We start from the raw sequence: 13,464 nt of genomic DNA on the forward strand, positions 1-13,464 counted from the left end.
GAGAAACGTCCATGTGAGAGAAACACATCAATTGGTTGCCTCTCGTCCACGCCCAACTGGGACAGGGATCAAATCTGCACTCCAGGTACAAGCCCTTGACCAGGAATCAAACCCGAGTGTGGTCTGCAGGCCGACGGTCTAACGACTGACCCACACTGGCCAGAGCCTAAGTTTATTTTTCAGGGAGATTAAAGAACATGCTGCATAGAACAGGGTGATAAGAAAAGCATACTGAGAACATGAACCATTTTTTAGCAATTAAAACCCCACGATTCCTAAGAAAAACAAAACTCATCATAGGTAGTAAATAGTAGAAAGGGATCGTCGGCCTGCGGACTGAAAGGTCCCAGGTTCGATTCCGGTCAAGGGCATGTACCTTGGTTGCGGGCACATCCCCAGTAGGGGGTGTGCAGGAGGCAGCTGATGGATGTTTCTCTATCATCGATGTTTCTAGCTCTCTATCCCTCTCTCTTCCTCTCTGTAAAAAATCAATAAAATATATTTAAAAAAAATAGTAGAAAGGGGTCTCCTAAAAAAAAGTTGGTAAATTATAAAATTGATTCAAGGAACTCTGAGAATCTGAAAGAAAAAAAGCAAAGTAAAAGAACTAATAAAAAAAAGGATAAGAGATGTAAGAAATGGATTTGGAGTTCCAATATCCATATAGCAATAGTTGAAAAAGAAAAAAAAACAAGCAAATGAAGGGAAATCAATATATAAAAAAGCAGAAGACAACATCTTTGAAATGAAGAAAGACTTGACTTTTCAGATGAACACTGTAATAGAGGAGCATTGGGGAAAAAAAGACCTATATCTAATACAGCCTGATCAATCAATGCAAGAAAAAAGAAAATAATTATATGAAATCCTTAGCAAACTAAAACTGATTGATCACAAAGAAAAAATATTAGACAATAACTGAATTTCTCATCTGCAACACTGGGAGTCTGAAATTTATAAAGCGATGTTTACATATTCTAAGATGAAGGAATTGTGATGGTGACCCCATAGTTTTACACCTAACAAAACTTTCCTTTATGTGACAGCAAAAGAACATGCAAGTTAAGACACTTAAGGCCTCAGAAAGTAAATTTTTTGAAAAACAAACAAAAAATTATTCAAAATAGTTCGCCAATGGGAAATCAATCACATTAAATATTTCAAGAAAGGGGAAGATATGCTCTAAAAAAATTGTGAGCAATGAGAGAAATTAAACTCTAACATATATATAACAAGTAAGTTATAATCCTACCTAATAATAGAGTAATATGCAAATTGACCGTACCTTCGCTACACCCACAAGCCACGCCCACCAACCACGCCCACCAGGAAACCGTTGCAGGGACGTTGGGGTGTGGCGGAGCACAAGGCCGGGAAAGCCTCTGCCTGAGGCTTTCCCGGCCTTAGGCACCAGCGGGGAGCCTGCATGGATCGCAGGCAACCACGGGGGTCGGCTCCTACGATCCGTAGCAGGGAGGCTGGGGTGCAGCAGAGCCAAGGCCACCGCCCGGGGCCAAGCCCCGACCCTGAAAGAAGGCAGAAGGCAGTGGCCACAGCCAAGGCCTGGGTCCCCGGTGCCGGCAGAAAACTGGTGCAGGCAGCCAGGTGAATGAAGGTCTATTGCACGAATCTTCGTGCAAACGGGTTGCCAGTGTGATTAATAAACTGTTAAGAAAAGTTGCTTAGGTTTGACGTTCTGATCGACGTTTCTCATCAAACCTCAGGGAAGGTGGGAGTCAGTGAAAGTAAGGGGGAGAGATCAACCAAGGGACTTGTGTGCATGCATATGAGTCTAATCAATGGACACAGACAACCGGGGGGTGGGGCATTAATGAGGGGTGGGGGATAATGAGGGAATAAGGACACATATGTAAAAAAAAAAATTAAAACAATTTTTTTAAAATAAAAATAAATAAAAATGTATGTTTGTTGAAGAAAAAAAAGAAAGAAAAGTTGCTTAGAAAAGAAGAGGCATAAAAATTTGGTAATAATCTAGAAATAAAATTTCATGTATTTTAACTAAATCTGGGTGTAGGAAAATAAAAGAAGGGAGAAGAAAAAGTATGCTAAAGTTTATCTTATCTGGAAGAATAGTGGCAATCTACTCTTGATAAATGTATATACATACACACAAATATGATGTAATATGCTTGCTAAAAATTTAAACAAGAGTAACAAGAATATATATAACATACAATATATGCATATTTTATATACTAGTAGCCTGGTGCATGAAATTCATGCACGGGGGTGGGAGGGTGTCCCTCAGTCTGGCCTGCACCCTCTCCAATCTGGGACATCCCTCTCGCAATCCAAGACCACTGGCTCCTAACCGCATACCTGCCTGCCTGCCTGATCGCCCCTAACCACTCTGCCTGCCAGCCTGCTTGCCCCCAACTGACCCTGCCCCCCGCTGGCCTGATCACCCCCAACTGCCCTCCCCTCCTGGCCTGATTGTCCTTAACCGCCTCTGCCTTGGCCCCGCCACCATGGCTTTGTCCGGAAGGTCTCCTAGTCTAATTAGCATATTACCTTTTTATTAGTATAGACAGAGGCCTGGTGCATGGGTGGGGGCCAGATGGTCTGCCCTGAAGGGGGTCCTGGATCAGGGTGGGAGTCCCCTTGGGGGTGGGGCCAGTCTGGGCAAGGGGCTGAAGGCCATTTTCAGGCTGGCCACACATCCTTCGGGGGTGGGGGGGGTCCCTTGCTAGGGGATGTGGCCAGCCTGGGTGAGGGGCTGAGGGCTGTTTGGGGGTGGTTTACAGGCCGGCCAAGCCTCCGGCTTTGTCAGGAAGGACGTCTGGAAGGTCTCCAGAAGTCTCCCGGTCTAATTAGCATATTACTCTTTATTAATATAGATGGAGATGGATAGACAGATAGATAGAAATGTGTTACTCTAAAGAATACACATTTAAAAAAATTCTAGGAATATACTAGTTCAAGGAATATGCTAGGCCCCCCAAAAAACCTCAATATAGTCTAAGATATAGAACTCTCACATATTAAGTGATCAGACTATAGAAATTAACATCAAATACAGAAAGAAAACATTACAAGCCACTTGAAAAGAAAACATTAATATTAATAAGGAATATATGACCAAAAGCTAGTATTTTGAAAAGATCACTAAAATAACCACAAATATATATTAAAAATAAGAAAGAAGATATAGTTACAGGTATAGTTACAGTAAAAGGAGGTTTTTAAATTATGAAAGACAACTCAGGATGAACTGGAAAATGTTCCAGAAAATCTGTCAAGACCCAAAGTAGATCAATACCATGGAAAAATAATCTACTCTTCAAAAAAGGCACCAGTCTCAGAGAGTTTTTCAAGAAACTTCTATAAGCCTCAATTGCTTATATCCTTTAAATTGTAGAGCAGAGAAAGGATATAAGTAGTAAGATTTTAATATTTATTGTAAACATGTGCAAGGCGCTATGCTAAGTAATTTATATACATCACTAGAGGCCCGGTGCACGGCATCATCTGGTCTGGACAGTTGTTCTGCTGTTTGGTCTTTATTATACCGGATTATGTTCATGAGAGGAAAGCTTACAAATTCATTGAAAAACGTTAGTATAAAATGGATAAGAAAACTTGAAAAAGAAATCACACATATTCATAAAAATTGATCACATCTATAAATACAGATAATACCCTAAATAAAATATAAATGGAGGAGGAACCAAGATGGCGGCAAAGTTAAACAACTAAACTGCCGCCTCGCACAACAATTTCAAAAATACAACTAAAAAACAAAACGTCTACCACCCAGAACCACGGGAAAGCTGGCTGAGTGGTAGATTTACAACTAAGAAGAGAAGGGAGCGCAAACGCTGGGGAGCTGAGGTACGGAGGCGCACGCGAAGCGGGCTGGCAGCAGGCGACTGGGCACGAGGCTTTTCTTCAAACCGAAGGAAGACAAACTCCCGATCACTCTGAATTCCAGTTTCTGGGGACACGTGGGGACCCAGACGCCTACGGGGAGAAGCTGGACTCTCGGCCATCGGTCAGAGAGTAAGAGTGACTTTCTTGCAGAGGTGCGCCCAGCAATCAGGGTTTGCTGCGCTGGAGCGCGGGACACAGGGACTTGGAAATGCAGAAAGGCAGAGACGGCTGAAGGCAGCCACGGCCGTTGGCCACACCCCAGCCTAGTGATGCCCTGAGACCCCACCCTGCCCTGAGACCCCGCCCCGCACATTCTACAAACCCGCCCAGGCTCCAAACAGCGGCTTTTACATATAAATGGCCTGTTCTGTGGCAGCTCAACCAAATTAACTGCAGCTCCAGTCAGACTGCTCCAAAACCGCCCAAGCAAAGAGGAGAAAACTGTAGCTCTTGCTGTAGCTCCTGCTGGGAGGCCTCAGACCTGCACCCCATTGGAGATCCAGACACTAGGGTATCTAGTGGTCAGTGTGGACGACACCAGATTTCAACCACTCTCATAAGGGACACATTCAAGTGGCAGACTCAGTGAGCACCAAAGCCCTACTGTGTCTCCAGCACAGCAATTCTTCCGTTATAGACACAGCAGGTCCTCACAGCCAATTGGCCTGGAGGTCAATTCCTCCCAGTGTACCAACAGCAATCAAGGCTTTTAACTACACCAAGACTTTCCACTCAGCCCACAAAGGGGTGTACCAAGAGCGACCACCTAGAGTGATTGGGGAAGCTGAGCTACCGGCCCCTATAGGTCACTGACCACACAAAGCCACTCCATCAACACAGGGAGGCAGCCAAAATGCAGAGACACCGAAGTATGTCACGAGTAGGAGATGGAGGAAAGCAAACTAATGGACGACACAGTGTTCAGAACCACATTTATAAGGTTACTCAAGAATCTTCTAAAAACCGCTGAGAAACTTGAAGAGACCTTCAAGGACCTTAATGAGAATACCAAAAAAATGGAAAAGGACCAGTCAGAAATTATGCATACACTGTCTGAAATAAAGAATATACAGAGTAGACCACCGCACCCGAAGAGTCAAACCAAAGATCTGGAATATGAGGAAGAAAAAAACACCCAACCAGAGAGGCAGAAAGAAAGAAGAATCCAAAAGTGTGAGGATAGCATAAGGAGCCTCTGAGATGGCTTTAAGCGTACCAATATCCGAATTTTTGGGGTGCCAGAAGAAGAGAGAGAGCAAGATACTGAAAACCTATTTGAAGAAATAATGAGAAAACTTCCCCACCTGGTGAAAGAAATAGACTTACAAGTCCAGGAAGTGCACAGAACCCCAAACAAGAGGAATCCAAAGAGGACCACACCAAGACACATCATAATTAAAATGCCAATGGCAAAAGACAAAGAGAGAATCTTACAAGCAGCAAGAGAAAAACAGTTCGTTACCTACAAGGGAGCACCCATACGACTGTCAGCTGATTTCTCAACAGAAACTATGCAGGCCAGACAGGAATGGCAAGAAATATTCAAAGTGATGAATAGCAAGAACCTACAACCAAGACTACTCTACCCAGCAAAGTTATCCTTCAGAATTGAAGGGCAGATAAAGAGCTTCACAGATAAGAAAAAGCTAAAGGAGTTCATCACCACCAAACCAGTATTATATGAAATGCTGAAAGGTATTCTTTAAAAAGAGGAAAAATGTAAAGATAAAAATTATGAACAACAAATACATATCAACAAGTGATCCTAAAAATCAAGTGAATTAAAAATCTGAGGAACAGAATAAACTGGTGAACATAATAGAATCAGAGGCATAGAATGGGAGTGGATTGATAATTCTCAGGGGGAAAGGGGTGTCTGTGTGGGGGGTATGGGAAGAGACTGGACAAAAATCATACACCTATGGATAAGGACAACAGGGGGGAGGTAAAGATAGGGGGGGTGGGAACTGGGTGGTGGGGAGATATGTGGGGAAAAAGGAGAAACAATTGTAATAATCTAAACAATAAAGATTTATTAAAAAAATAAAATAATTTAAAAAATAAAATATAAATGAAAACTAGTTATGAATTAAAACAATAACAGCATATTATGACAAAATAGAGATTTCCTCCTGGGAATTAAAAAATGGCTCAACATAAAGAAACCTATTAATATAATTCATAATACTAACAGGTGAAGGGACACCTTAATAGAGTCCAAAGGAACACTCATTCCCGAGTGTTTAACAAATACTTTTATTTGTTAAAAATAAAACAAAATTCTTAGTAAACAAGAAATGGAAAAGCAACTTTCTCAATGTGATTTTTATTTTTTTATTTTTTAATATACTTTTATTGATTTCAGAGAGGAAGGGAGAGAGACATAGAAACATCAATGATGAGAGAATATCATTGATTGGCTGTGTCCTGCACATCCCCTACTGGGGATCGAGCCCGCAACCCAAGCATGTGCCCTTGACCAGAATCGAAGCCGGGACCTTCCAGTCCACAGTCCAATGCTCTATCTATCCTTTGAGCCAAACCAGTTAGGGCCCTCAATGTGATTTTTAAAAGCTACCCAAGGAAGTCAATAATAAGCATCATGCTAAACAAGAAAACATAAGAAAACTTTTCATGAACAATAGGAACAAGATAAAGTTGCTTTTTCTAAATACTATTATTCAATACTGTTTTGGCCAATGAAACAAAGCCACAAAATAATGTGTGTAAATACTGAAATAAAAAGTTTTTATTATTTGCAGATGATTGTTACCTAGAAAAACTAAAAGAATAAATGGAAAAAGTTACAGAATAAAAGAGTTCGAACCCTAGCCAGTTTGGCTCAGTGGATAGAGCATTGGCCTGCAGACTGAAGGGTCCTGGGTTTGATTGAGGCCAAGGGGACATGCCCAGGGTTGCAGGCTCAATCCCCAGTAGGGGGCGTGCAGGAGGCAGCCAATCAATGATTCTCTCTCATCACTGATGTTTCTATCTCTCTCACCTTCCTTCTTCTCTGAAATAAATAAAAATATATTTAAAAAAAAGAGTTCGATATAATTGGCTAGCTATAATTAATACACATATGTTGAGAGGATTAGTGAATGCTAAATGATAACCAATTAGAAATTATAATTAACATTCTATTCTCAATATTATTAAATATTCAAAATTTAACTATAATTTTAAAACCCAAAAGATATAACTAGAGATGAGGGCAATTCACCCCATTTTTACTGCAATTTCAATCAAAATCCCAATGAATATGTAAGTTCTGAAACTACATAAGAAAAGCAAGTTATTTTTGAAAAATGGGAACTTGCCCTATCAGATACAAAGCCACAGCATACGGATTAGCATAGGAATAGTGAGATCACTGGCACAGAACAGAGACTTACAAACATACTCATGATTACATGGGCATTTAGTACATGATTAAAAGGGCATTTCAAATCGGGGCAAGAGTGGACTATTAAAATCTCTCAATGAAAGTTGAGAAAACTGGCTTTTCATTTGGAGAGAAAAAAGTGAAGGTTTCTACCTTATATATACCACACACAAAAATAAATACTATTTGAATTAAAGATTTAATTATAAAAATAAAGACATACAATTATTAAAATAGAATATAAGAAAATATTTTTAACATTGGTATGGGAAAAACAAATCTTTCCTAAGATGGCCAAAGCTAGAAAATACAAAGCAGGGTGGGATGTCCGGCCCGCGGGCTGTATGAGGCCCGTGAAACCATTCGGTCCGGCCCTGCCAAGGCATAGGGGTGAGTTAGTTAAATGTCTGACCAACTGTAGCAGGCTAATTTGTAAGTTGATAATTTTGTAAGGCCCTCGAATGATGTTATAAATATCCAAATCGCCCTTGGCAGAAAAAAAGGTTCCCCGTCCTTTCTATAAAGGGAGATTGATGGATTGGACTACATAAAACTAAAAACTTAAACGCCAATACCTTATGCTGTGTGAAGTATTGTGTGCACTGTAACAGCCTCCTACAATTAAAGAGATTAATTCCTCCAAGGGGAAAAAAGGCAAAGGACCCAAATAGGAAACTCACAAATGAAGACAAAATGGTAAATAAACATATGAAAAGCCGATGAACCTCAACCTTAAAACTAAGCAAAGAAATCCAAATTCAAATGAAAATATCACTGTTGAGGAATTGGGGGGGGGGGGGGGGGGGGGAGGGGGGGAGAGGCGGTGGGAAGTGCGGGTGGTAAGCCCCCTGGCAGAAAGTGAGCCACAGTCAGCTCAGCAGGAATGCAGTTCTCAGGGGGTCTCCTATTCTCCACTTTAGAATTACATCCCCAAGAACAAGCACACAATCCGTAAGAAACTTATTGGGGGAGGGTGGCCCAAAGTTCACACAGGTATGTTACTCTTTTGGCCAAAAGGGATATAAATAAGACCTCAAAAGACTATATAACTTCTATCTTTGTATATATTCACAAAGAAACTTTGGAAACATTCAAAACTAGTGACAATGATTACCTGGATGGAAGGAGGAAGAAGTGGTGGGAATTAGGCAGATTATAAAGAGAAACAGAGACTTAGCTCTCCCTACGTAAGTTTTGTTTGTAATAAATATACTATTATTTTTAACTATATAAATAGTATATTTTAAAAAATAATTGAAATCTTATGCTGTTTAATAAAAATAATGATAACTGGAATTTTTTCCATACATACATTCCCAGAAGCGCGCTGGTTAGGTTTTGACTTCTCAGACAGAAACTGCCTGCCTCTCTCCCACCTTAGGATCCAGCTGTACAGAGATCCCATCACAGCGCCCATGTAAAATTTCACTTTCTAAAAGGCAGTTTGGTAGCATGTACCGAAATGTAAAATTCTCATGCCCCTTAACCCAGCAATGGCATTTCTAAAAATTCATCCTAGAGGAATTACGGACGAGGGTGGGAAGATGCTGCTGCAGTGCTGTTCACTAGGGGAGGGAACTATTGCCATCCCCCAGCGGGGCAGGGCGTGCGGTAAACGGTGACCGGCGCTGCCCACGATACCTGTTTGCGGACCCCGCCTGCAGTTACAAGACGCTCCGCTCCTCGTCCCACCTCCTCAGCTTTGTGACTCCAGGTCCCTCCTCCCCCCGCCGGCTCACCTGGTCAGGGTGGGGCTGCGGTGGTTGGAGTTGGAGCAGAAGATGTTGTTGGACTTGCGCGTGGCGTCCAGGAACTGGCCCACGGCCTGGCCGCGGAGCTCCGCCAGGGGCCGGGCCTCGTGCTTGAGGAACCACTGGTGCGCCTCGCAGCACTTGGCGCACAGGAGCTGCTCGCACTCGAAGCACCAGAAGTCCGCCGGCTCCTTGCAGCGGGTGCAGGCGGCCTGCGCGTCCACAATCTGCCGGTGCACGGCCAGGCGCCGCTGCAGACTCTCAAAGAAGACGTTGTCCAGGGCCGGGCCCGCGGCGGCGGGAGGAAGGGCCGCCGGGCAGACGGGGCACGGCCTGTCCGCGGGCTCCAGGCATCCCGAGCACAGTGTGTGCAGGCAGAGCAGCAGCTTCGGGCACTTGGCCTCGGCCTGGCAGCCCTGGCAGCGCAGGAACCGGAACTCCTCCTCCGCCGTTTGCTGGGGGCCGGAGGAGAGGGCTGAGACCTTCCGTCCCGGGAGTCCCCTCCACCACCCGCACAGTCACCCGTCCCCGTGGCTGGAGGCTGGAATGGGACTCCGTATTTCAGTCCCGGCAGTCACTGGATGATGAAAATCCAGGCTTGCCAGTATTTCCATTCCCCATTTACTCAGGCCTTCCCACCCTAATTCCACAATATATTGAGTATCTGCTTCCCATCAGACACAATACCAGGCCCTGAGATACAAGGATAAATAGGGTACCTCTCCCCCTACTATCACTGAACTCAGTTTAGAAAAAAAGATACATGAAGTATCAACCTTCTATCAAGTTTGGCGGTTCCTCATAAAGGTAAACTGCCTTTTGGAGGAACTACCATAGGATTTGGCAATTCCACTCCTAGACATATATCCAAAAGCACTGAAACCACTGACCCACAGATACATATATACCCAAATTCTCAGGACACACTATTCCCAACAGCCCACGTGTCCATTAAAGGCTAAACAAAGGGAGTACACACAACGAGATATTCCTCAACCTTCCCATTAAGGAGGGACATTATGCTAAATGAACTAAGCCGGACATAGGACAAATACACGATTCCACTTATATGAAATACCTAGAGCAGGCAAATTCACGGAGACAGAGTAGATTAGAGCTTCCCAGGGGCTGGAGGAAGGGGAGAATAGGGAGCTATTGGCTAAAGGGTACAGAGCTTGTCTGGCGTGATGAAAAAGTTCTGGAAATAGGTGGTGAGGGTTACACAGCATTGTGAATGTACTTAATGCTACTAAATATATACTTAGAAGTGGTTAAAATGGCAAATCTTGTGTATATTTTACCACAATTTTTAAAATGCAAAAAAGTACTTAATACAGTGCATGGCACGTGATAAGTGCTCAGAGTTAACTAGTGATATTAAGCAATGTTATTCCTAGCTGTACTATGCAAATAACACAAATTACTGCAACTGGTGTTCTTTGTGCTTTTAAAGGGGCCCGGAAGAACATAGAGCAAGTGATCTAAGAAGCTCCTTCTTGGGGTGGGAGGTGGGGTTTGTCAGGAAAAGGCTGAGGGAAAGATTCCAGGTGGAAAACCTGCCTTGGGAAGGGGCGGGCGGGCAAGGTGTTGCAGAAGTGTCTGGAAGGCGTCCTGGAGCTGCGAGGCCTGAACTCAGTCACCACTCCCCTTCGGAGCTGGTACTTGGGTTTCGTTTTCCCCAACGTGAGCTCTCCGCCATCTCCCCCCCCCCCCCGCCCTCGCCTCCTCCACCACCCGCAGGAGCCACGCCGGGGAGGGCGACTACTCTGGGCCCTCGGACAGGGCGCAGGGGCTCAGTGCCGGCGCGGTGGGGAGTCCGGTCCGAGGTGCCCGGGGTCGGTGGAGGACAGCCCGGAGGCTCCCCGGTGGTCCTCCCCATCCCTCCGCTCTCACTCCCACTCCAGCCAAGAGTCTGGTCTCCCCCTGCGCCCGCTCCCTTCTCGCCTTCCCTCCCGCCGCAGCCGACGGCAGAGCCCAAGCCCCCGCCCCGACCCGGCAGTACCTCCGTGGGGCTGCGGTCCGGGCCGGGCTGCTGGCCCTCGCAGGGGGACGCCGGGGGCGGCATGGGGGACGTGCGGGGCGGTGTGGAGTCCTGCCGGGTCCCCGGAGAGCGGGCGGGCGCGGGCTCCGGCTGCATGGACCCGGTAGCGATTCTCAGTTTTGATCTTGGGGGCGGGAGAAGCTCGCGGAGACACGCGCCCGAGGACTGAATTTCCGGAGCCGTCCGAAGGGGAGGTGCGGGTTCTGGGCCGGTCACCGGAAAGGAAGGGAAACAGTAACTGGGGGCGGTTCTGGGGCGGAGAGGACAACCTGGGGGTTTGGAAGACACGCCCACGGCGGGTTGGAGGGAGGGAGGGAGGGAGAGAGAGAGAGAGAGAGAGAGAGAGAGAGAGAGAGAGAGAGCAGTAGACGCACAGCGGCCTGGGGAACAGGAAAGGGTCCGAGCTGACCCGAGAGGCAGCCCCGCCCTGGGCTGCGGGCCCTGCAGCGGCTCGCAGCAGCACAGCTTTGTGCCAGCCCGCAGCTGGGAGCCTGGGCCACAGAGATGAGTGACGCGGCCCTGGCTTTGGGAGGATCCCACCCAGATCCAGTGGAAGGACAGGCCCCAAAAGGAGATTTTCACACAGCGCTGAGACTGGCTGGACAGGGTTCCTCCGCTGGGACTCGGGACAGTGGGAATTCACCAGGGACTCAAACATTGGGAAGACCCTTTAAACAGAGAAGAGTGCGTGAGAGGCATGAAGGTTTGAGACAGGACTTAAGAGGAGTCCCCTGAGCAATGTGAGCCCAGAAAGGACTGGACCAGACCACAGATACGGGGTGGACCGTTTTGTGGACTGAGAGTCAGTCTGGTGCCTGGGAACATCGTGATCCTCTGTGCGTGTTAGGAAAGGCACTCTGACAACCTGGGGCCGGGGGCCTGATCTAGGGCGGTGGCCGTGGGATGCAAGGGGGCCTGAGTCAGAGGCACTGGGAGGACACTGAGAGCAGATGAGGGGAACAGGATGGTGCCTTGGTGACAGTTGGAAAGGCTGGTGAATTTTAGGCCGTGGGGGATGGGGGAAGAAGGGGGAAAGCTGGTGACACGGTATGAAGAGTGAGGAGAGAGAGCAAGTTAGCTTTTGGCCAACAGAAAAGTATGCCAGACGCCCAGGTGGTGAGGGAGAAAGCACAGCTCCAGGTAGCCGCCCTGAGCCATCCCTTGGCTTCACATTTCAAACCATCCCACCACTGTGTACCCATTCTGTGCTGTTCCAGCTTGGAGCAGACCAGGAGGGGTGGTGACAGGGCTTTGCTCTTGTAAAGGCGTGTAGTCTGCAGGCCTGTGAGGGAGCGGGAGAGGCCTCAGGAGCCTGCCCTAACTTCCAGCCCCAGCGGTACCCCTAGGCCCTAGGGCTTTAGAATCAGGCCACCAAACTAGGAAAAACCAAAGATGGTGAGCAGCCACCTGCAGAAGGGACCTGCAACCAGGCTATTGCTGAGGGGCTGAGGGGCAGGAGGAGGCAACTAGCATGTGGCTGCGACAGGAAAGTTTTACTAATCTCTGCTCGTTTCGGAAGACAGCCGCCTCAATGCCCTATTAGAAGTGAACGCTTCTCAGAGCAAACTCCCATCTGCCTGTGGGTTTTCTCACACCGCGGAGAGGCAAGCTACCTCTAGGTAACTGCATCAAGAGATATGCTGCTTCTGGACCTAAGGACTGAGACTCTCACCTCTCGATGCTCTGGAAGGTCTGCCCCGTCGTTAACTCTGTGCTAACTCCTCGTTCTTACTTTTCCGTGCTCCCCGAGGTCTCACATGAAATTTTTCTCTTTTTGTGCCAAAGTGCAGGTCCTCCCGCCCCACCTTGAGCACGGTGACCTATCAACAAATAAGTACTGAGATCCACTCTGTGCCGACTCTGCTTGCCGGGCTGGGGGTACACAAAGCGGAATAATTTGCTGACTAGGCCCTGGAGCAGGCGTCCTCAAACACGGCCCACGGGCCGCATGCGGGTGTTTTTGCCGTTTTGTTTTTTTACTTCAAAATAAGATATGTGCAGTGTGCATAGGACTTTGTGCATAGTTTTTTTAAACTATAGTCCGGCCCTCCAGCGGTCTGAGGGACAGTGAGCTGGCCCCCTGTTTAAAAAGTGTGAGGACCCCTGCCCTGGAGAAACGTTCATTCTAGATAAGCCTCCACTCCCCTCCCGGCATACCCACCTCCCCGCCCCCAGGATTTGAGTTTGGAGAGGGAATGGTACAGCTTCCTTGGTTCTGGGTGAGATTCGGCTCCTGAAAAATCCCTTTCAAAGCCAACTTCCCTCCCGATCCCTTTCCAAAGCCGAGGGGAAGCGGCAGGAGGAGGCCAGGACCGCCGTCCTCCCAGCCCCGCGGCCGCAGTGCGGTCCTCCCAGCGCAGGGGGCGGTGCGCGGCCGCGGGAGAAGCGGAAGCCGA

The 13,464-nt window shown here is 46.8% G+C and overlaps 1 protein-coding gene across 3 annotated transcripts in view; it reads right to left on the reverse strand.

The window, feature by feature from the left end:
- PML (PML nuclear body scaffold) overlaps positions 1-11,274 on the reverse strand; it is a 52,971-nt gene extending 41,697 nt beyond the window's left edge. For all 3 annotated transcript variants that reach the window (XM_008157073.3, XM_028133397.2, XM_028133406.2), the window contains exons 1-2: positions 11,030-11,274; positions 9,016-9,482 (exon numbers count right to left, since the gene is read on the reverse strand). In XM_008157073.3, coding sequence (XP_008155295.2) covers positions 9,016-9,482; positions 11,030-11,164 — 602 coding nt within the window. In that variant the 5' untranslated portion in view covers positions 11,165-11,274. The remainder of the gene's footprint in view (positions 1-9,015; positions 9,483-11,029) is intronic.
- Between the last annotated feature and the right edge of the window lie 2,190 nt (positions 11,275-13,464).

Source organism: Eptesicus fuscus, chromosome 5 (genome assembly GCF_027574615.1).
Source record: "Eptesicus fuscus isolate TK198812 chromosome 5, DD_ASM_mEF_20220401, whole genome shotgun sequence".
In the NCBI taxonomy this organism is placed as follows: domain Eukaryota; kingdom Metazoa; phylum Chordata; class Mammalia; order Chiroptera; family Vespertilionidae; genus Eptesicus; species Eptesicus fuscus.